This window comes from Mytilus californianus, unplaced genomic scaffold (assembly GCF_021869535.1).
Source record: "Mytilus californianus isolate M0D057914Y unplaced genomic scaffold, xbMytCali1.0.p SCAF_4, whole genome shotgun sequence".
Classification (NCBI taxonomy): domain Eukaryota; kingdom Metazoa; phylum Mollusca; class Bivalvia; order Mytilida; family Mytilidae; genus Mytilus; species Mytilus californianus.
The window spans coordinates 24,818,768-24,840,768 of record NW_026262690.1 but is presented as its reverse complement, the minus strand read 5'-3'; the positions used below and the strand labels follow the sequence as shown (position 1 = coordinate 24,840,768).

Sequence of the window (22,001 nt, the reverse complement as noted above, 5' to 3'; positions counted from 1 at the left end):
TTGTCATTTTGATCTTAACAGAATCTGAAGAATCTGAAAAATCTGAAAAATCTGAACAATAGAATATTCAGTCATGTACATTTTTCTAGTCAATTTTCAGATTTATTCACTGCGGTAGATTTAGTACTGTTCAGACAGTTCGCTTGTGGTAAATTCAGTACAGTTGCTGTGTAGTAGCATTTCAAACAGTTCAGTATGATTTTGATTTGTACAGGTAAATAAATATCAGCTACTTAACTGTCTGAACATAGACTAAACAGATCTTAATTGACTGCAAGCTAAATGTCTTAACAGTACTGAATTTACAGCAGTGGATAAGTCTAATAATTGACCGAGAAACTGGAACGACGTAAGAAAAAAGTAAAATCACAAAAATACTGAACTCCGAGGAAAATTCAAAAAGGAAAGTCCCTTATCAAATGGCAAAATCAAAAGCTCAAACACATCAAACGAATGGATAACAAATGTCATATTCCTGACTTGGTACAGGCATTTTCTTATGTAGAAAAGGGTGGATTGAACCTGGTTTTATAGCTAGCTAAACCTCTCACTTGTATGACAGTCGCATCAAATTCCATTATATTGACAACGATGCGTGAACAAAACAAACAGACACAATAGGTAAAAATGTCAAAAATAGGGGTACAGCAGTCAACATTGTGTTATCATCTTATTCACTATAAAAACAAACAAATGTAACAAAGAAGCACAAAAAGACATACGTCAAATTTAACATCCTCATTTTGCTATTACGATTTTATTTATCTATGTAAAATCCACCCATAAAGGATGGAAGGTTTTAGAATCGCGCGTATGACGTCACACAGGTAGATATAAAATAATTTTGTAGTAAAGAATTTATTGTTCAGTCTTTTAAGAGCTGTTCAGATCAAACTGACCGTTTCAAATCCAAAATTGATTTATTAGAAGTATAGTCCATATGACTTCTATATGTTTGCAGAAATTTTTTTTTCCTTGATGTATGTTAATATATGATATATACGAACTCTGACTTTTAATTTCATAATTTTTGGTTTATAATTAAAAAAAGTTTCCAATTAGGGCTATATGTTAGTTTATTTTTTTGAAGTGCTGATTACCTGATGGAGTAAGTATTAATAGTGAAACAGCCTTCCAATCAAAACAAAAACAAAATACGTGTGCTTTGAATGTTTGTTTCTTTGAATTATGTGACTTTAAATATTAAGACGACCTTAACTGTCCGGCAAACAAAAATAGATTTCAAGTCATGTGATTGTTTAATTGTTCTTCATATGATAGGATTCTCCATTGTCCATGTTCTAAATAGAAAATATCAGATAAAGTAAAAACTTGTAAAACAGTACTCTATAGGCAAATGAGATGAAAATGAATATAGCATGTATACCTTCATATGTTATGTTAGTAGACAAGAGTTATGACACTTGCTATTTTTAAGTTAAGGGCAAGGAAAAAAACATTTCTCACATCAAATATATTTTAATGGCCATTCATGATCTTCAGTCTCATCTCCATCATTAGAATTATCTTTTTCACTCTCCGATTCAGAATCAGATTGAATGTGTATAGCAATTTTTTAAATTCCCTCCTGGATTGCATCATTTTGCCAATATCTCGGTTCAATAATTTTTGTTAACATGATCACAAGATTTTAATCACATAACACTATCAATTTGTTAAATCCTTTATGGATAAGTGATTTAACATCATTACGTTTAAAAGTTGAATTTGCCTGACCAATTTTCCCTTCATATCACACCATATAAGTTCAATTTGGTTTAAATCACAATGGTAAGGGGGAGTCTAAGTACTTCATGTTCTTTCTTTTTGAGGAATTCATCTACCTTAAATACAGGGTCAATTTTCTTAGATTTAACTATTTGGTATAAATTTGGTTCTGTAAACTTGCTGTCAAATCCGAAACCAAATTTATTTAAAATACCCTTCATATCGTCTTTTCTCGAGTTAGATGTTGAAGGTTTTGTTTCCTCAACACGGATACTGTGGTATGATGGATTGTCCATGACTATAATACTTTTTGGTGGCAAAGCGGCAACTAATTGTTTCTCAACCTATTGTTCAAATATTTTACCATTCATTTATGTGCTCTTACCCTTAAAAAGTAAATCGCATCCGTTTACAAAAAATTATCATAACCTGCATGTAACACAACAAATCTCTGTCCTTTACCTAGAGATTTTTATCTATTTTTCGACTCTTCAGAACTGGTCCATTGATGTGATGTAGTATGATTGGTGTCCACCCATGTATCATCCAAACAAATAGGTGTGTAACCTTCTTCACGTTTTTTCTTAATTGTTTTTAAAATTGGAAACATTGATTTATGATGTCTTTTTTTTCAACAAGATCTTTTCTTTTTTAGCAACATTTTTATATATGAATCCTAATCAATGTAAGGTTTTCCATAGCTTGCATTTAGATAAAACAATATCATGGTCTTTCTCCAAAATATGTTTTCGGTTTTTTTAAGATAAAAAGTAAATTAACAAAAATACCGAACTCCAAGGAAAATTCAAAACGGAGAGTCCTTGATCAGATGGCAAAATCAAAAGCTCAAACACATCAAACGAACGCAAAACAACTGTCATATTCCTGACTTGGTACAGGCATTTCCTTCTGTAGAAAATGGTGGATTACATCTTGTTTTATAGCTAGCTAAACCTCTCACAGTCGCATAGAATTCCATTATATTGACAACAATGTGTGAACAAAACAAACAGACATATTAGGTAGAAATGTCAAAAATTAGGGTACAGCAGTCAAAATTGTGTTATAATCTTAATCACTAAAAACATAATAACTATTTCAACAAAGAAAAACAAAATGGCATATAGATACTCTTTAGACAAAATACATAAGAAAAAATGAAAGACAAGAATACAAAAAATGACCATAGCATAATAATACAATTGCGGGTGTATAAAAACCGAGCCACACCAAAAGGATATTACCAAAAATGGACTAAACAGTGAAGGTTAAAAGTATACAAAGACAAATTAAATAAACACTATAACACGTAATTAATATGATAAACAGCATCAGTACCTAAAAACACATTCATTTTTTTCGAAATAACTTATGAACAGTAGTTTTTTATCAAATCTTTGTCAAACTGGTCAAGCGTATCCTTTCTGGCTGCAATTTTTGAATTTGAATCTTGATTTTCTCCTGTCCTATTAATTAATTTGTTGATAAAACTTTCACTTATCTTTAAACATTGAGCAGTTCTTTTTGTAATTGTATTCGATGAATGAAATGGAGCACCCTCTTTGACTTTGACATAATTATTTTATTCTGTATATTTTGATTAACATTTTCAGAGCCTCTTTGTCTTGTTATGTAACTCACCATGCTAAAAGCATGAAAAGCTTGCTTATAGTCCTTTATAAGTTATAGAAATTTTTAATCAATCAAAGACAAAATTAAAAAAAGTATTTTAAGGAATCAAAAAACATTTCCAAATCATTAATATATTATATTATGAATATAAGTAAGTTTACTTATAAAATGATATAAAATCAATAATCAAAACTATAAAGTGATGGTCATTTCTATTGCAAATTGGTATCTTTTAATATTTAAAACGGTAAAGTCACATGGTACATGGTACAAAGAAACAAACATTCAAAGCACATGTATGTTGTTTTTGGTTTGATTGGAAGGCTGTTACACTATTTATACTTACTCCATCACGTAATCAACACTTTAAAAAACAAATTTAACATAAGAAACAATCATTCAAAGCACATGTATGTTGTTTTTGGTTTGATTGGAAGGCTGTTACACTATTTATACTTACTCCATCAGGTAATCAACACTTTAAAAAACAATTTTAACATAGATACCTAATTGAAAACTTTTTATTTTATAGATCAAAAATTATGATTAAGCAAACTTTTTACCGATGGAAAAAGGATATGTCATCGATTGCTCCACCATAGTCAAACAACATTATGGCAAGTATTCATTGCAAGAAGTATTTAAGGTCAAAGGGTAAGAAAAAAGGATTAGGGTCCAACTGAAATTAACACTGATTGTGAGACAAGACTTTCAATATGCTTTCCAAAATAGAAGGAAGAAAGAAAAAAGTATTTCCTTTTTTTAAATTCTTTCATCAGAATATAACCCATTTTAAAATATCTCAAATTGTTCAACAATATTTATATTGAACCATACATACTTTACAGACCTAACCCGCAAAAAAACAAATAAGTAAGCCTGCACCCGAGCAAAAAACTGTTACTTTAACTACAAATCTAGAACGATCGCAACTCATGCACCCATGGTGATTCCGTAATTATCGTATCTAGTATAATCATATTTTTATAAAAGGAGTTATTTTTCTTGTAATTTTCCACCGTAGAAGTGTCCAAAGATTTTTGCGAGAAATATACAAAGCAAATGAATTGACGAGGAAGATAATGCAAGCAATTGATACAAAAGTGTTTTGGTTGAGTACTTTAGAAATATGATGGTAATATGTGAAGTTTTTAAGAAGAAAATGATGGAATATGTAAGGTCAACCACAATTTAGACGATTTACGAAATTGTACATTGCAATTCATAGGCATTGAAAATTAAGAGAGCATATTGTATAATTATAAGTGAAGGTACCATCGGATTTATTCCGACGTGTTAATTACTTTTTTTAATTCTTGGACATTTGGAACAAAGTAAAAAGTTCGGGTGTTGAACAATAACTGGTCTGTTTTTAGAAATTGTTTTTGAAAAAAAAATAAATTCAAAATAAAAAAATGTACTTGTATGCTACATTAAATTTTGTGTTATCCGACCAATCAATGTCCTAAATTCATATTAAATTGGAGTCTGGAATCTCATGAACCCATATGTAAAATTTCACCCTTTAAAAAGGGATCTGTGTGGGATGGGGATATTTCAGTGCCTATATTTGTCTATTCTTTGCATTTCGTTTTTTTTTTTTTTTTTTTTTTTTTTTGGCATGTTGTTGTCATTTTCTCTTCAACTTATGAGTTTTGAATGTTCCCTTGGTATCTTCCGCCTCTTTTTCTTAAAAAATAATATAAACTAAACTAAAAGATATTTGTGAAAAAGGAAGTTGTTTTGTAAACCAGTGTTAAACAAAATTTAGGTGTAGAGTAATTAACAACTGCATTCAATTTTGTCTGTAGAAAAGATGATAATGATCCGGGTGATAATTGTGAAATTTCCAGTGGTAAATATCACATGTTTACAAGAGAGAAAACAAGCAACTAATGTTTTACGAATATGAAGCCTATTTTGTACTAGGCCAGAACGCCGAGTCGCATTTTAACGTGCGAGTTCATTAATGAAATTAAGTTTGACTTTCCGCATCTTAATCCGCAATCCAGTTCCATTTACAACTTTACATATTGTATCTTCTACGTAGAATGTCCTAATGTTACCCGTGGGAAACGAGGCCAAATCTGAGGGACATAAGTAATGGTAGCCATCAAAACCTAAATGAGAAAATTTAAGTTGAAAACGAAATTGCCAAATAGGCAAAGTGCACATATTCGAATTATTCAAATCGTTGCAGAAATGACACAGAAGTCGTACGTTAATCAAACGAAAACAGGAATCTCAAAACCAGTTTTTTAATATCTATTTTATCAGAACACCGTTACTAAAAACTAAAGTTTGTGGGGTAATAATAACCCTTCCAATAGTAAATAACTAGTTAAGTAAGTAAGGTTTATAGCACAAATATACAGTAGAGATTGGATATTTGCTGATTCAAATATAATGCAACTAAAACAAGTAATTTAAGCAATATAATTCAAATTTTCTTAAAATCGGCATATTCTAATAACAAAGATAAGAAATACCCTTAGAATATCTCTCAATCTATTTTTACTTATAAGTAAGTAGTGGTGGTACAAAACTGATAATAATCAAAAACATTACAAAATAAATTATAAGCAGAATGAATGTTACCCGATAAAAGCTGAATGCACGATCACCACACGTTACACGGAAAACACACGGAATGATGAATGCACGCACGTTGAATTGACGATTAATGAACGGAACACGCACGCATAACGCACAATAAACACGCGTACAAGGGAAAGTTTGAATTTGTAGATGGTATGTACTGTAAATAATGCATATGTAAATGTTTTGTATGAAAGGTTTTTTTTTCAAGTCGGAGCTTTTTTCTGGTAAAAGGAAGATAACCATATTTTAGCTATTTTTCAATCGCTTATTACAAATGCATTATACGTTAAGTATAAAAAGACAGACGATACTAAAGGGCAACCAAATGTAGGCAGCAATAGTTTACCGATGTCGTTACTCTCATAAATCGATTTAGAAAATACTAATCGAGTTTACAAACAGAACCTAAGAGAATCGCATCAAATCTCATAAGAAACGAAACCGGGTGCGTCAACAAGGTAAATTTCTCTCCTGCTATGCAAGCATCGCCCAGTAGAGATTTCCAATAAAATGAAATACGTACTTAACTCGACGTACGGACCTAATGGGACTGGTTATTGCCAACATTGAACTTGATAAAATACGTCGCTCAAGTTTAAACAAAGTATTCAAAGACTCTTAAAATCATATTCTGGATTTTTCGCTTATATTAAATAATTTTAACATGGTGAAAAATTGGAGGAATCATGCATTTTGTCGTGGTTCTCTAGATTCCCGCCTTAATTTTCACTGACATAAGATCACGTATACACGTATCCCTTACCTATCGCACGATCGATTTGAGTTATCTTGTATGCGTATAGAGAAAACTCCCTATATAGGTTGTATGTTAAAAGGTGTGCTCGATTAAGGATTGTTCTGTGTAGTTTTGTTAAACGGGAATGCTATACGAGTCCAACTACAAAAGACATTTCCAGGCAAAATATTTTATATCCCTTATATTATAAGATTTCAGTAAAAAAAAAAAGTGTTTTGATCAGGACCCGTCTGTAACTGAATACTGAGAATTGAACTATTAACCAGCAGTTTCATTGAAATGTATGGATTTAATGCGCTCATGAAAATATATTATTATTTCATGATAAAATTCCACAATCTGGATTTTTCAAAGACAGGATCTTTGTGCCAGTGTGTGCCCAATCAAGAGTATGGTCGCCTAAACTACCCCCATTTGGGAAGTGAGTGGTTCGTTTAGCGTTGCTGGATGTACCCGAATTTATTCTATACAAGACCCTATTCAACAGTATAACACATGCTTAAAAAGGGTGGTCCGTTTGCTTGTCTTGGATGTATTAATACGCAGCCCCGCTCAGTCTGAATGGGGACGTTCAATCAAATATAGGGAAAGTGCAATCATTAGCTTTTCACGTTACAGAACAAATAAAACAGGGATACATAGGGGGGCTGTTACAAGACTAAATGTCTACCCCTTTTTAACATGCTATCATTTTCCAGTTGCGTTGAAATTCATAATGTTATCCTGGTCGACCCAGTCTACATATTATTGAATTGTTTTGTTTTTATTTGTCCTGAACATACATTTGTCACTTGATGTCATACAAGCAATCTATCAATCAATCAAACCTGTTTAAAATTCGTTTTTTTTGCATTTATAAACTCTGAAACCTATTTTGCGATTCTGATTTGCTATAAACCGTCAACTCCCTATTGACATTTCGGTCTTTTAACCAAGTTGAGGCTTTGACTGACAAGATTCAAATCGTTTGCCTCATTAGAGGACTAAATCCGGGTCAAACTCTAACTTGGTATATAATTTTAAAGGTTTTATATTTGGAATGCACAGACCGGAAAACATAATATTTCTTTGGTATCATAAGTTGGTCATAAAGCGAAAAGGATCGTCCTTCTTAACAATACTGCAATCAAATATTCCATGCATGTCCGTTTTTCATACGTATTTGCATAAGTTAAACGCCAAACATTTCACAAAAACAATTTCTGAGCAATGACGTTAAACGCATACATTTGTACAGACTCTTCCTAGAACACATGTATCATTATAATAAAGACAAGAATTAAAAAGGTAACTGATTAAATTTACGAAAGTGTAATCTTGTTTTTTCTTGCAGATGCAATCCTACTAAATTCCATTTGAAAATATTCTACGGAAAGATGAAAAATTATTGTGTACTAGGTGCATCAGTGATCTCAATATCTACCTCTGACAAATGTATCTTGAATGAATTATAGAAGTATGTTTAAAAAAGAAAGTCGTGTACACCTTTTACATTCCAGCGTGTTTGAAACTCCTGATTAAACCGTATAACTTATAAATCAAAACAAGAATATCATCTCGCTTCAGATTTCATTATTTTTATTTTTTCAAGCTCAATTTTGATTTAGTCGTTTTAAAAATTCACCCTTTGAGAAATAAATATATAGGTCAAGTGAAATGACGAAGCAATGATCGGTGCATTTGATTACCGGTTGCTGGATTCCCTCAAAAGTTGTTGTCAATAAAATTATCCAGAGTTAAATAACAAAATATATACAGAACTAAATAGCAGATTGGGATAATTTTTTAATTGCATCTTTTCCAACAAAGTATGTATATTCAACGAGCCGAATATCCATGCAGTCTTTGCTCCCCTCCGTCATCATAGGCGGATCCAGGGGGGGGGGCTGGGGGGCCCGGGCCCCCCCCCCCCTTTCGTGGGAAAAATTTGGTTGATTATATAGGGAATCACTGAAGCATGACTGGAGCGGGCCCCCCTTAGGTCAGTCAGCGGGCCCCCCTTATGAAAAGTTCCGCCACTGGTCATGCTTCAATGCAATAAGCCGAGATACGTTCCGATAGGTTGGTTATGTCTAGTAATGTCATTTTATTGGAAATCTCTATTATGCGAATTCAAGCTAAGTCTGTTGTCATAATCGGGAGAAGGACACAATCGGTAACATTATAGATCAGACGACTATTCTGGTATCAATAGATCAGACGACTATACTGGTATCAATCGGTAACATTATAGATCAGACGACTATACTGGTATCTAACGTTCAAGACCGCGAAAACAAATATGCATGTCGCTTGTGAGTTGATGCATAACATAACTTTCCAACCGTTGTAAAAAAGAAAGAACGCATGCATACGTCGAGAATAAAACGAATTCAATGTCTGACAGGTAATAAGAAACATCATTAGTTACACAAAAAAAAAAAAAAAACAACGAGAAGAGATAACTTCAACATTTTCTTTCGTCAAGATATATCTGTGCAATTGTGATTTTTATTTTAGTTCACTAAAGACGTATAATCATTTGATAAGATTGTTCTATATTGTCAGTAATTCCGATTACTTGCATTTTGGATAATTAAAAGCTGTACATGTGATAATGTGATAGGTTTATATTGTGCGTTAAATATAATGTCATGATAAAATAAGAAGATTAAACATGTGTATTGCATTGTCCTTAGTATTTGACAATTTTTAACAAACAGGTTTTAGAAACTCCAAAATAAAATGAAGATTTTAAATTATTTCAATATGTCATCACTATTAGGATAACTAAGGTAATTTTCACACCCATTTAACTACGGTATTTTCATACTCCAATTTATGCATTCAACTTGTTTGTTCGTCCAACAAATATTTTCATCACGTTTCCCTCTAGATTATTGAACATAATAATAATATGTAGCAGTGAAGCGGGTTTTTATTAATCTTTTGGACACATTCTTTTTGTTCCCGATACTTTTGATTTTCTATACTTACAGCGAACATCCCCGCGACCGACGTTATATGCTATATTTGTCTTGATAATTTAATGAAAGTTTTATGGTCACTATACGAGAAGTAAAATAAAAATAGAACTTTGCATATCACCATCGGTTCACATTGATTTCAAACTTCCTTTCAATATGGAATTTTCCCGATGATGATACTGTAACAACCAAAAATCATTTGTTGGGTTTATGATTCTTTACTTTACGTCCAGTGGCAAATATTCGATGTATAATCAGGACAAAAACAAATTAACAATACATTCAATTGGAAGATTCTGAAAATTAGGTAATACACGATGTAGAATAGTAGACTTGACTGGCAATTAAAAAAGGGTAAGTTTGGAAATCCTTGTCGCAATCCACTTACACAAAGCATCGACCTTCAACTTCCCTACCGCGACCAGGTTTGACTGCTTATCTTTTCATGCTGTACATTCAAATTGACGCATTTCCTACGCATAGATTTAACTGCCGGATTGTAAAAGCCCATAACTAGTCAACCGTATATTAGTAACATATCTTTGAGATTTAAAGAGCTGAATCAGAGCTAGAATATTTAAGAAGGTAATAGATACAAGTATATGCTCTTAAGATTGTTTACATATGTTGTTTTTTTTTCAGAAATGCACCTAACCTAATATGACTTCTTTGTTAACATGAGTGATACACCAGAATTTTGTCAATAAACCAGTCTTTTTTTACACCATCCTTTAATTCTCGGAAGTTCAAGTATGTTTTCTGTCGATGAAACAGTTCACATCACTAAGTCAAGGGCCGGGTCTTGGTTTTGAGGCTGTTTAAAATATGCATTATATCGGACCAAATTATCAGTACTATGGGAATGCAAATAATGATTCCACCAACAAGACCCATCAACATAGATGATGTGCGACGATCTGAAGCAGACCTTTTTGTGTTTTTATACGCTGATGTAGCTTTAACATCGATAGTTAAGTTTTGTTGAAGTTCATTCACATCTGATTTTAAGATATCAATAAGTTGGTCTTTAGTTGTATTGATTTCTTTCAAAAAATCCCATTTACCGCTCGTAAAACTACACGGGCACATACAATCAAGATTGTCTGCCTGTTTCGGAGATGTTGGTAAAGTTGTAGTTCCTTTTTGTGATATAATTATCGGTATTGATTCGTCAGCTGTAAAGATAAAATAGTACGTGCAGTATCCTATATAAAATAAAGAACTATTCTAGAACAGTACGTTTTGGAAAAGTTCTATGTAAGAACTATCCAGGTATACTAATTTGGACCCGATCAGGGAAAATATATTAGAAAGTCGTTCATGTTTCACATATAGTTGTACCTTTTTCCTAGTCGAATTTATGAGAGGTTAAAACTGATCCCAAATGTACCTTGCTTCCTGTAGTAATGAGCACATTTTGATCTTGTTTTCCATATTATGTACTATCCATTGTTTTTTCCCCTTCAATTAGTGGTCCTAAGTAATCTTGTTTGTAGCTGGGCTGTGCAAGTTTTTAATTCGATTTAAGGAGAGGTTCGTGTACAGGTACACGGTTTATATCTTACTAAATGTCGTACTTGTACAAAGTCAAGCTATCTGAACATTATATTGTTCGTTGTTTTTGTTAAAACGTATTTCACACATTTTTCTAAAGAATAAAATATGTCCACTGAACTAAAATGTATACATTACGTACTTTTAATGGATTTTTTTTCACTAAAAAAAAACCAATAATATCTTCTCTTATTCATGGAACTACTTGTATGTTAAAGAAGCTAAATATTGTTAATCAACAAGAAGACAGGTACATGTAAAAAAAATAAAAAAAATATAAGGAAAATTCAACACAAAGACAAAATGAGAATATAAAAAGGCTGCTGCGACAGAATAATATATATATTTGTACTGGCCTTTGCTTCTAGCTTTCAGATGCAACAGCCTTTTTTCATATTCTCATTTGGTCTTTGTTTTTAGTTTTTCCTTATAATTTTGTAACTCTTGTTGTCGATTAAGAATCTATATCAAAATAAGGAAATTTGGTATTAGTGTTAATGAAACAAGTATCCATAAGTACCAAACCAAAGATGTGAAAAGGTTACCATATCTGGATTCTTACTATACTGACTGTATTTGTTTAAGTTCACTATATGTCTTAATGCTATTATGCGTTAAGTGTTATTGTTTCTATTTCTTGCTTCTCGCTATTTGTATGATATGTTTTACATGAAGGGTCGTGCACCCCTGTCATTTGAAAATTTTTAAATAACTTGAAAATGGTGAAGGTCCGCACCTTAAACGATATTTTGTCTTGTTTCTCATATCAAGATCAGTTGAATGATATGTAGTTTGTCCCCTGGTGCCATCCCCATCCGTGCTATTTGAAAATGTTCATATGTCTTGGAGATGCTTGTGATACCCAAACCTCAACCATATATTTTCTTGTTTGTCGTGTCAAGATAAAGAGTACCCGGATGTATGTATGGCTAAGATCTAGATTAATCAAGTAAATTTCCGGTAGGAAAACCAAGCATAAAAATTGTAAAAGGTATTATTTAGTCACAATGCAAGATTTACAATTTTGCATTGCATGTATCATGATCAATAAGTACAAAAATATACATTTAAATATGTCAATACCTACTAATATTATACACAGCCAATCTAAAGTGACCCCCACAAATGTCACCTGACATTGTAGGACATGGCATGTTACAATCGATGCTTGATTGAATTCTTTGATTAACAATGCTTTTACCACAGACACATGTAAGTGGGACCTGCAAATATATAAGAAAGGAGAAAATAAAATAGAAGTCACTCTACACTAATCTTATATTTTAACATTTATAAGTAAGATAAATCGGAAGAAATCCAGAAACAACACTTAGTCTATAAAAAAGTCAGAACCAACTTGTTAAGTGACAATAGATACTAATATAATTGACTAGCTAAGTAATATCTATGTCTCGTCAGATAAGTTAAATCAAAAGCTTATAAAACAGGACTAATTATTTTTGTTCAATCCTTTATTCTTGACATTCGTATATAGTAATGTTCCCTTTATAAATTGACTACTATATTTGATGTTTTGCAATGAGTGTTTACTTGTCTACAATTTATTTCAGATACAATGACACTGGAACCAGTAATAAGTAAACAAATTACTAACAACATTTCAAATAAATAAGTGGGCTAGAAAATTAACTAGTAGCTGACAATTTAACCGTTTCTTTATGCTGTATTAATCAATGTATATCTGAGGTATATGTAACTGTTTACTAAGACAGAACATTCAGTCATTCAGTATACTAAATTAAATAACACATATCTAAGAGGGTGATAGAGCAGATTGTTACCCTTCAGTTGACAATGTTTTCTCGGGTTAACAATCTACTCTATTACCCTCTTAGCTATGTGTTATTTATATATTGCACAACAGACTCGATTTATCAATACAAGATTCATCGGTGGTGTTAGCTGAACAGTTGATTTACAGAAACAAAATCAATAACGAAGTTGAAGAGCATTGAAGATAAAAAAAAATAAATCTGGCTAAAGCTATCTTTGCTAGGAGGTATAAAAACTATACTGTTTCGAACAATTTTAGCATTGTATAAACAGTAAATGTATAGAAAAATAACGTATGAATGATGTGTCATGCCAGCACAAAAAACGCTAAATACTACGCTGGAAATAAATCGACCTCGGGTTTGGAACTATTTATCATGCAACTGTCAGGTAACAATTTTGATGGTGTTGACAAATTTTGAATACTTTTTCCAAAAAAAAATAAATAAAAGAGACATTCTTAACAAAACTCTTCATGTAATATCATGCATGTGATCTACGTATTGTTCAGATACAAATGAAGTGATTTTACTAAGCAATGTCCTTCGAAGCAAAATTTCTTTCATTTTCATTTTGTTTTTTCTTGAGCGGCAATATCTAACTTACAGCTGTTGCTGAATTTGCTAGCCTCCTAATTGACGAGTACATTTTGACCCTGCTTTACAAATTATATTTTTTATTTCCTTGTTCTTGATAGTGGTCATCCTATTAGTAACTGCACGGTGTCGTTTTTTTGTATGTTTTTTTTTCGACATATGGTCTGAATTGACACAGGGGGAGATTTTTTCGCACGTAAAACTTGTTTAATCCCACCATAGTTTGTGCCTGTACTAAGTAAGGCTACTTGAACCATGGATGTCCGTTGTTGTTTGTATGTCTGTTGGATTTTTTGGAGGATTCAGGTGTTGATGGCTGATGTGGTCTGTTGTACTGTGCGGTTTTTTTGTCATTCCTGTCATCACTTTTATGTATTATACACACTAGCTTTGCATTATCTTACCATCTGTGTACCAGCATATGTGTATCCTTTATTAGCACTGATGCATTGAAGGAAGCACTGTATTGTCGTTGGAACAGGTGGATAATAATCACTCAAAGTGTTATTATCGTCATTCCAATAGCAACCAATAAAAATGAAACCTGAAATAAGATTACTTTTAAAAAGAAATGATAATGAGAATAAAAAATTCATAAATAAATTAAAAAAACAAACAATGTGGTAATTAGTTTTTCAAGGGGTATTTTGGAAAAGAATATGCTGCCTGGTAAGAAATTAAAAAAATAAATTATCTGCCCAAGACAGAATGAACATGAATATTCTGCCACCCAAAATGCCCACATAAATGTGTAAAAATTCGAAAATAATTATGCCTGATTAGCAACAGACGAAAATGAATATCACTATGTACGTGTTTCTGCCTATTATTCCAAAAACTAGAATAGATAGAAGACCGAAAAAGAATAGCCAATTCAATCTTAGGGCAGCTTTGTCTGAGGGAGTTAGAACTTTGGATTATTTATAAACTGAGAATAAAATCAAAATAAGTTATAAATTATGTCAACACTGAAGCATTGACTACTGAGCTCATAATAACCTCGAGGACTAGCAGTCCATCAGCAGCGATTGCAACATAGTGCTATAGTAAATGAATATAACGCTTATTAAATTGCGTTCGTCAAGTGTGCTTTTCTAGATTTAACTTCATCAAGGACGCTCAAGCCAGCAAAATGAATACCAGAGATGATAAATATTTTTAACACGCTATGAACTTTATGGCCAAATTAGATCGAAAAAAAATACCAATTTCTTCTAATCTGCAGAATCTACCTTTATATTGTTATATTTATTTACGTCCGGGATATGACTATACTAAACTAAATAACTGAATGTTAAACAAACAACAATCAATTACTCCTGGTTGATGATTGAAGTACTTGTTTACATACTGTTCTAAATCGCTTATGTGGTTTACATAAGCATACTCTGATTATTTGTTAATTATTGTGTCAAAGTTTTAACAATGTAAATTCTTTTGTTTTTGTTGTTGATAAAATATCAACAGGATAGCGAAAATAAATCGTCTCGTCAGCGCTTTTTTATAAGACATTTGCGCTTTTCTAAATAGAAATTTGAGCTTCAATTTTTAGGACATTTGCGTTTTTCAAAAAGGGACACCTGCGCTTTTTCTACAGGACATTTGCGCTTTATCAACATAACAGTTTAGTGTTGGTGCTTTATGATTCCCACCTCATGTATCCGGGCTGGAAGAAATTTTTATAACCATTTTCCTATTTCGATTGTAGAATTTGTATTTCTTGGAGAGTTTTGATGACTCAAATATTTCGCCACCATGATTGTGTCACATAAAAACGAGAACACTTTATTGAATTAAAATAAATTTCTAATAACAACCATGACTCTTTCTTCTAAGTCAACATGAAAGAAAAAGGACAAAAAAACTTTTGAAATTCATGTGTCGGAAGCGCTTTTCTGGGTTTACCTTCACCGGGAATTATCATACATAAAGGAGTCGGTTTCTCAAAAAAAACTTACGACTAAGATTGGTCGTAAGTCATGAACAATTCAGTATACTTACGATCAATCTTAGTCGTAAGTTTTTGTGTCAAACTTACTCCAGGGATGTACATTTATGTAGAAACAGCCGCTCACTTGGTTTAAAAAATTTTTTTTTTTGATTTACAAAAATTGAAATTAGCTTAAATATACAATCATGATAAATTTCCTATGACTTTCAAGGCAATACAATGAACACACTAGGAATGTAGTTTTCGTTTTAAATCGAAGAATGGTACAATTATAAGTTGATTTTATTCGCGTTATGCTTACACCTCATCAAGAACTTATAGGTAACATCGCAAATGGCCTTTCGTGTTACAGGGGGAAAAGCGCAAACATCCTGTGCCCATTCTGTCTAAGATTTTTCTGAACATATGCTGTTCTTGTACTCTCTTGGATTCTTTAATTCAGAAATATATTGTATAATTCAGACAGCTTAAATTTTTATACCTTGAATACTATAACTGAATTTGGGTCTGATTTCACTCCAGATGATTAACTAAAGATTTCTTATATGTGAATCAAAATGCAATTATATCCAAACAACACAGTATTGAAAATTGAAAATTCAAAATGATCTAATAGTTGATGTAAAGAGATGATACTTTTACTCTCTTTAAGATAACCTATCAAACCCATCAAACATGACCACCGTTGAAATTTTGTTTTTACGTACAATTGGTTTATCTCCACCACATTTGTGTCTGTACCAACTATAGGGCAATCTTCACCATGTGTGTGTTGTTTGTCTTTGTTGTGTACTATCCTTTATTTTTTTTATTATTTCTGTTATCATTTTTGTGTATTATAAAACCAAAAACTTATTTCTAAATATAAGAACTCATAATTTTTCTGCGCCATATCCACTATTAATATGTTCATTTTCTGTAAATTAACTATTTATAAAACGTCGAATTGTTCGAAACAATAAGGTTTTTCTATCCTCCTCGCTCCGAAAGCCCTTACACTGTAAGCATATATTGCAATAGCCGGATTTGGCATATTTTTTAACTTCAAGTTGGTATTTGGTTTGATCTTCAGACTGATGAGCCTTGTATCGACGAAACGCGCGTCTGACCAAATTATAACTTATGAGTTTTTACAGAAATTGTATAAGTTTTTTTAATGTAAATAATACATGTATACGTTTCTATATAATTTAATTATATATAACCTAAAGATACAAAAAGTCCCTTTTCATTTTTGTTTTATTGCATGTGTCACCCTCGTGATTGCAAATAACATAAATTTCAAGTGATAAGTTAGTTTTTCATTAGTACAGTTGGCATCAAATCCTTGCGAGTATCAATTTCATAATTTAGATTTAATAAACGCCGAATTTTATAATCTCATTATGAGATCATTTTGGTGAATAAACAGGTTTTGTATTTAAAATTTATTAATCCAATATCCAATGATACAGGTTTTTTTCTTTCTTTAATAAAAATGTTAACTTAATATGACTTTTTTTATGAAAAGTTCAGTTCTCTGTTTCGTTTTCAGTAAGCCTTTTAGATATAATTGCCAGAAAACAAGCAACAACAAGATGTCACCTGTAAGCAACATAATAAAGGCACTGTTCTAAGTTATTCATGTATAATATTTGTTTATTTCGAGTATTTCATCAGATTTTGGACTGCTGCACATCAACAATCCGCCTTTTGACATTTTTACACTTCATGCAGATAATTTTCTGTACTGTTTTTGTTTTGACATTTTAAATAGATTTTAATTTATTTATTTAACCCGGGAAGGAAAAGAAAAATACGAATCCTTCATTCTCTATTGTAGTCAAATAAATATATTTTTAACGACCAATGTCCTTATCTTACCGATTTACACGTGTATCACGACGCCAAAATAATCTGATCAACCTTTGATTAAGTCTGGTCTGTTAAACTGGTGGTTGCTTTATTGTCAAAGAGTCTGTATTATGAATGTAACGGCAGCATGTTGGTAGACTAGAATAAATGAATAAAACACAACCGCTATATATCTGCTATTTTTTTTATTTCGCAAACAGATTACTTTAGACAGTGGTAATGGCACCATTCTCGGAAGTGGTAAATCTATCATTTGTAGAATTATTAAACATCAAGTGATCTCCTCAATAGCGACCGTTAAAACCACAACGCGATGCTCATTACCCTCAAAGGACTACAAAAAGTGCAATGGAATCTTGAATTCAATTGTATCGACATATTATGAAAGTTGTATTGCATTAACTCCTTATTAACGAGCATTGGACCAACTTGAAGGCTTGTAATCACCCAATAGGCATTGATTTCAATTATTGTATTGATCGAAATAGAATACTGTGTTTAATGTCAAACATTACGGAGACGTGATATATCATGGCTATCAATTATTTATATACAAACTTTAATCTAATAAATGAAATAAATGAAGTATAAAGCCTATGGTGGGTCCAAGTTTTGAGTATTTTGCCAATCAATGTTTATTTTTAATTTTATTGTATAAAAAGAAAAAGATTAAAAGTTTAACTTGAATTTTCGAATATTGAAAGTCGAATTTCTGGAAGGCTACTGTATTTTAAATCGATGAACGGAAAATGTCAACTAGTACGCATTTGTGTTTAGGGGCCAGTTTCCGGGTGCGGGATTTTCTCGCTGTGTTGAAGACCAATTGGTGGTCTTGGGCTGTTTTCTGCTCTTTGGTCGGGTTGTTGTCTCTTTGACACATTCCCCATTTCCATTCTCAATTTTATTATAGAGGCAATCAAAATAATGAGTATACGAAGGACAGAAAACACAATGACAAAAAGAAAAACAAAACTCTATGAAACACTTCACAGAAAACTAAAGATTTGGGATCACGAACCAAACAAAATCGCGGTGAACTCAGGAGCCCTGGAAAGGTATTTTCAGTTTCTGATTAGCTAGTGCTACCTCATGCTCAACCTGACCTTATACTTTTACTAAGGTTTTTTTTTTTTTTTGGGGGGGGGGGGGGGGGGAGGAGGGGGAGTATTCAATGTTTTTCAATCTTTAGATAACTTTTGTCTCTTTGATCGTCTTTTTTCTTTTGGCCATGGCGTTCTTTGTCTTTCTTCGAATTCGTCTTATTGTTTTTGATTGCCTATAGTATTTGGTTCCTTCTTACTTTTTTGAAAATTTAAACCGTAGTTACAGTCTATGTGATCTAAGCAGACTAAAATGGGGCTGCTTTTCAACCAACCAGTGCTCGTCGACTAGAATTCAGAGTGATTGCAGACTGTAACCTGATGAGTATGTACGTTAAATATCTTCCTCAATGAGAATTGCATAGTACTATTTAAAAAGTAATTATTGGCAGTCAATGATTTAGGTATAGAACCATTAATTCGGCCCAGTCAAAAAGAAAGTAATACATATTTTAAACAAAATAGTACCTACGCATAGCTGTCAATTAGTAAAATATTTGGGTAATTTTTGTATCAAATGAAAGCTTTTTGGATGTCATACCATTTTCTAAACACAGTCGTATATGTTCGTAACATAGTCCTGCTGGTCGGAAATGGTCCGGAGAGGTCGACCAAGCACTCCCGATAGTTAGGTCCATCTCGTAACATTCTGAAATTAGGATCTCGAGAAATGTTTCATAATATTGCAGTTTCTTGCCGATTGAGTACAGATGTTTTAAATAAAGTATGCTACTGATTTCCCAGCACATGACGCGTCTTTCTGGGATCATCACGTACACTCGAGGCAAAGAATTAGGAAAGACAAAATAAAATGACACGCACAGTTTTACAGATAACCTAAAAAAAAACCTATTATTTGAGATGTTTTAAAATTTGTATGGTTAGAGATTCATTGATTATTGACGTTTCTAATTTTTTCACCTGAAGACGTTTGTTATCGACTCGCCGCTTAACTCACAGAATAGAAGTTCAAACTTAAATGTTTACCACAATCATTATGAAATTTCTGATCTTATGGTAGATGTATTTGGTATTTTTGCTGAAAGAAATTTCCTACCCCTTTTCGAACCCTCCTTTCCGTGAATTTGCTTAGAACAAGTTACTAACCTTTTACAGAAAGAGGCAATCCTAATATTGATAACACAAATAAACATTTGGAGCTCGTCATTTCAACTGCTTTGTTCTTTGTGCATATTCAGTTTCAAATTCCATGTACAATTAAACAAATAGATTTTTAAAGAATCAGTAAGCTTAGGTTTCAAGTGGAACAGTATAAAACAGAACTTATCGATATTCTTTTATATTATACTGTTCATAAATCACAACTGCTGTTGACAGAGCAACCTAGTAATTTCAGAAATATGCTTCCAGCGATAGATCTTTTACGTGATCTGCTTGCACAAATTGTTTTAAAGTGCATTGTGATATGCTTTGTTATCAATCACGCATAGAATGTTGGATTTTAATGCATTGTTATTTAAACTTCAAAATGAGGAATATTATTCATAAAACTAGTTGTTAAATAATTGCAAACAAATTTCAGTAGAGATATTAATATAAAACTCTTTGGCTGTTAATTCTCAGAAATGTCCATTTTTATAATTGAAAATTCGAATAAAAGGTTGGTAAATACATCAAAATATTGAAAATGAGGTACTCTAGTACAGTCAACTCAGGGACATTTTAACTGCAGATATCAAAATGTATCTTTTGTAGCGTGAAGCTGTAATTTACCAAACGTTCATCTAAGATCCTTCACAATTCTTATTGATATAATATGCATGTCACATTTAACGAGAGAGGAACATGAAACATGAAATATTTTTCGATAGGAATCCTTCCAAGAGGAAAAATTTAATCACATAAGCCACACAGAAAACCGACAGCAAATTATCAGTCGCCAATCAAAGGAAATATTAAGTTATGTGTGTTCAGGAAAAAACAAATATAACTGAAGACACTATCAACATAACCAGATAAACGAATAAACTTCAGAAAATTATACACCTTTTATCACCTGATTTGTAAAAATCCCACCACAAACATGACTGTAATACAAGACCAATATTACTGCCAACCTGTATAATAAATTGAACATAATTTAAAAAATACATATACCGCTCAGATATACAAAATGCATCTGTACAATCTCCAAGCCACTGCCATCTTGTCCTCGAAACGGCCAACGAGGAAAGGTACCTCTCAGTACCGAAATCATGTCATCAGAAACACCCAACAAGGAAAGGCACCTCTTACTACCGAATTCGTGTCTTCGGAAACACCCAACGAGGAATTGCACCTCTAATTACCGAATTCATGTCCTTAGAAACACCCAATGAGGAAAGGCACATCTCACTACCGAATTCATGTCCTTAGAAACACCCAACGAGGAAAGGCACCTATCACTACCGAAGTGTACTTATATTTTTTATATACTGGATTAGTACAGAACTTAATTAGTAAAACGAGTGAGCTGGACAAACAGCAGACGATGGTACCCTTGGTTTCTCCACAGCTCGAGTTCGAATCTTGCTTGGGGAACGATATCGAAATTTAAATTGAAAATTTAATGCGACAAAAAATGAAAAATTCAATGACTATTGAATGGATTGAATTAATAATAATTAAAAAAAAGCGAGTCCGCTACTTTACATAGGACAACTGATAATCATACTGAATCAAACGAGTCCACTACTTTACATAAGACAACTAATACTGAATCAAACGAGTCCGCTACTTTACATAAGACAACTGATACTGAATCAAACGCGTCCGCTACTTTACATAGGACAACTGATACTGAATCAAACGAGTCCGCTACTTTACATAAGACAACTGATACTGAATCAAACGAGTCCACTACTTTACATAAGACAACTGATACTGAATCAAACGAGTCCGCTACTTTACATAGGACAACTGATACTGAATCAAACGAGTCCGCTACTTTACATAAGACAACTGATACTGAATCAAACGAGTCCACTACTTTACATAAGACAACTGATACTGAATCAAAAGAGTCCGCTACTTTACATAGGACAACTGATACTGAATCAAACGAGTCCGCTACTTTACATAAGACAACTGATACTGAATCAAACGAGTCCACTACTTTACATAAGACAACTGATACTGAATCAAACGAGTCCGCTACTTTACATAGGACAACTGATACTGAATCAAACGAGTCCGCTACTTTACATAAGACAACTGATAATCATACTGAATCAAACGAGTCCGCTACTTTACATAGGACAACTGATAATCATACTGAACCAAACGAGTCCGCTACTTTACATAGGACAACTGATACTGAATCAGACGTAATAGATGTAATAGTTGTCATTTAAGAAAAAAATATTGTTCATTCATTAAATAAACTTCTTTTATTTTTCTCATTTTTGGTGTAACTTGGTGCACCTTTTGTACTGCCGTTTGTATGAACTGTATATTATATATCAATTT

The 22,001-nt window shown here is 32.4% G+C and overlaps 1 protein-coding gene across 1 annotated transcript; it reads right to left on the bottom strand.

Moving 5' to 3' along the window:
- Nucleotides 1-9,150: 9,150 nt before the first annotated feature.
- LOC127737762 (uncharacterized) lies at nucleotides 9,151-19,788 on the bottom strand. Its single transcript, XM_052248665.1, has 4 exons — nucleotides 19,641-19,788; nucleotides 14,033-14,172; nucleotides 12,326-12,461; nucleotides 9,151-10,859 (listed from the first exon to the last, which is right to left on the bottom strand). Exons 1-4 carry the CDS (start codon nucleotides 19,699-19,701, stop codon nucleotides 10,468-10,470), a joined length of 729 nt encoding a protein of 242 aa, XP_052104625.1. The 5' UTR covers nucleotides 19,702-19,788; the 3' UTR covers nucleotides 9,151-10,467.
- Between the last annotated feature and the right edge of the window lie 2,213 nt (nucleotides 19,789-22,001).

Excerpts from the sequence above, each read along its gene's own strand:
- LOC127737762 (XM_052248665.1), bottom strand. The coding sequence starts at position 19,701 with ATGACGAGCTCCAAATGTTTATTTGTGTTATCAATATTAGGATTGCCT. Across the intron at positions 14,173-19,640 it reads ATTGCCTCTTTCTGTAAAAG|GTTTCATTTTTATTGGTTGC; the intron begins GTTAGTAACTTG and ends ATCTTATTTCAG. Across the intron at positions 12,462-14,032 it reads CATATGCTGGTACACAGATG|GTCCCACTTACATGTGTCTG; the intron begins GTAAGATAATGC and ends ATATATTTGCAG.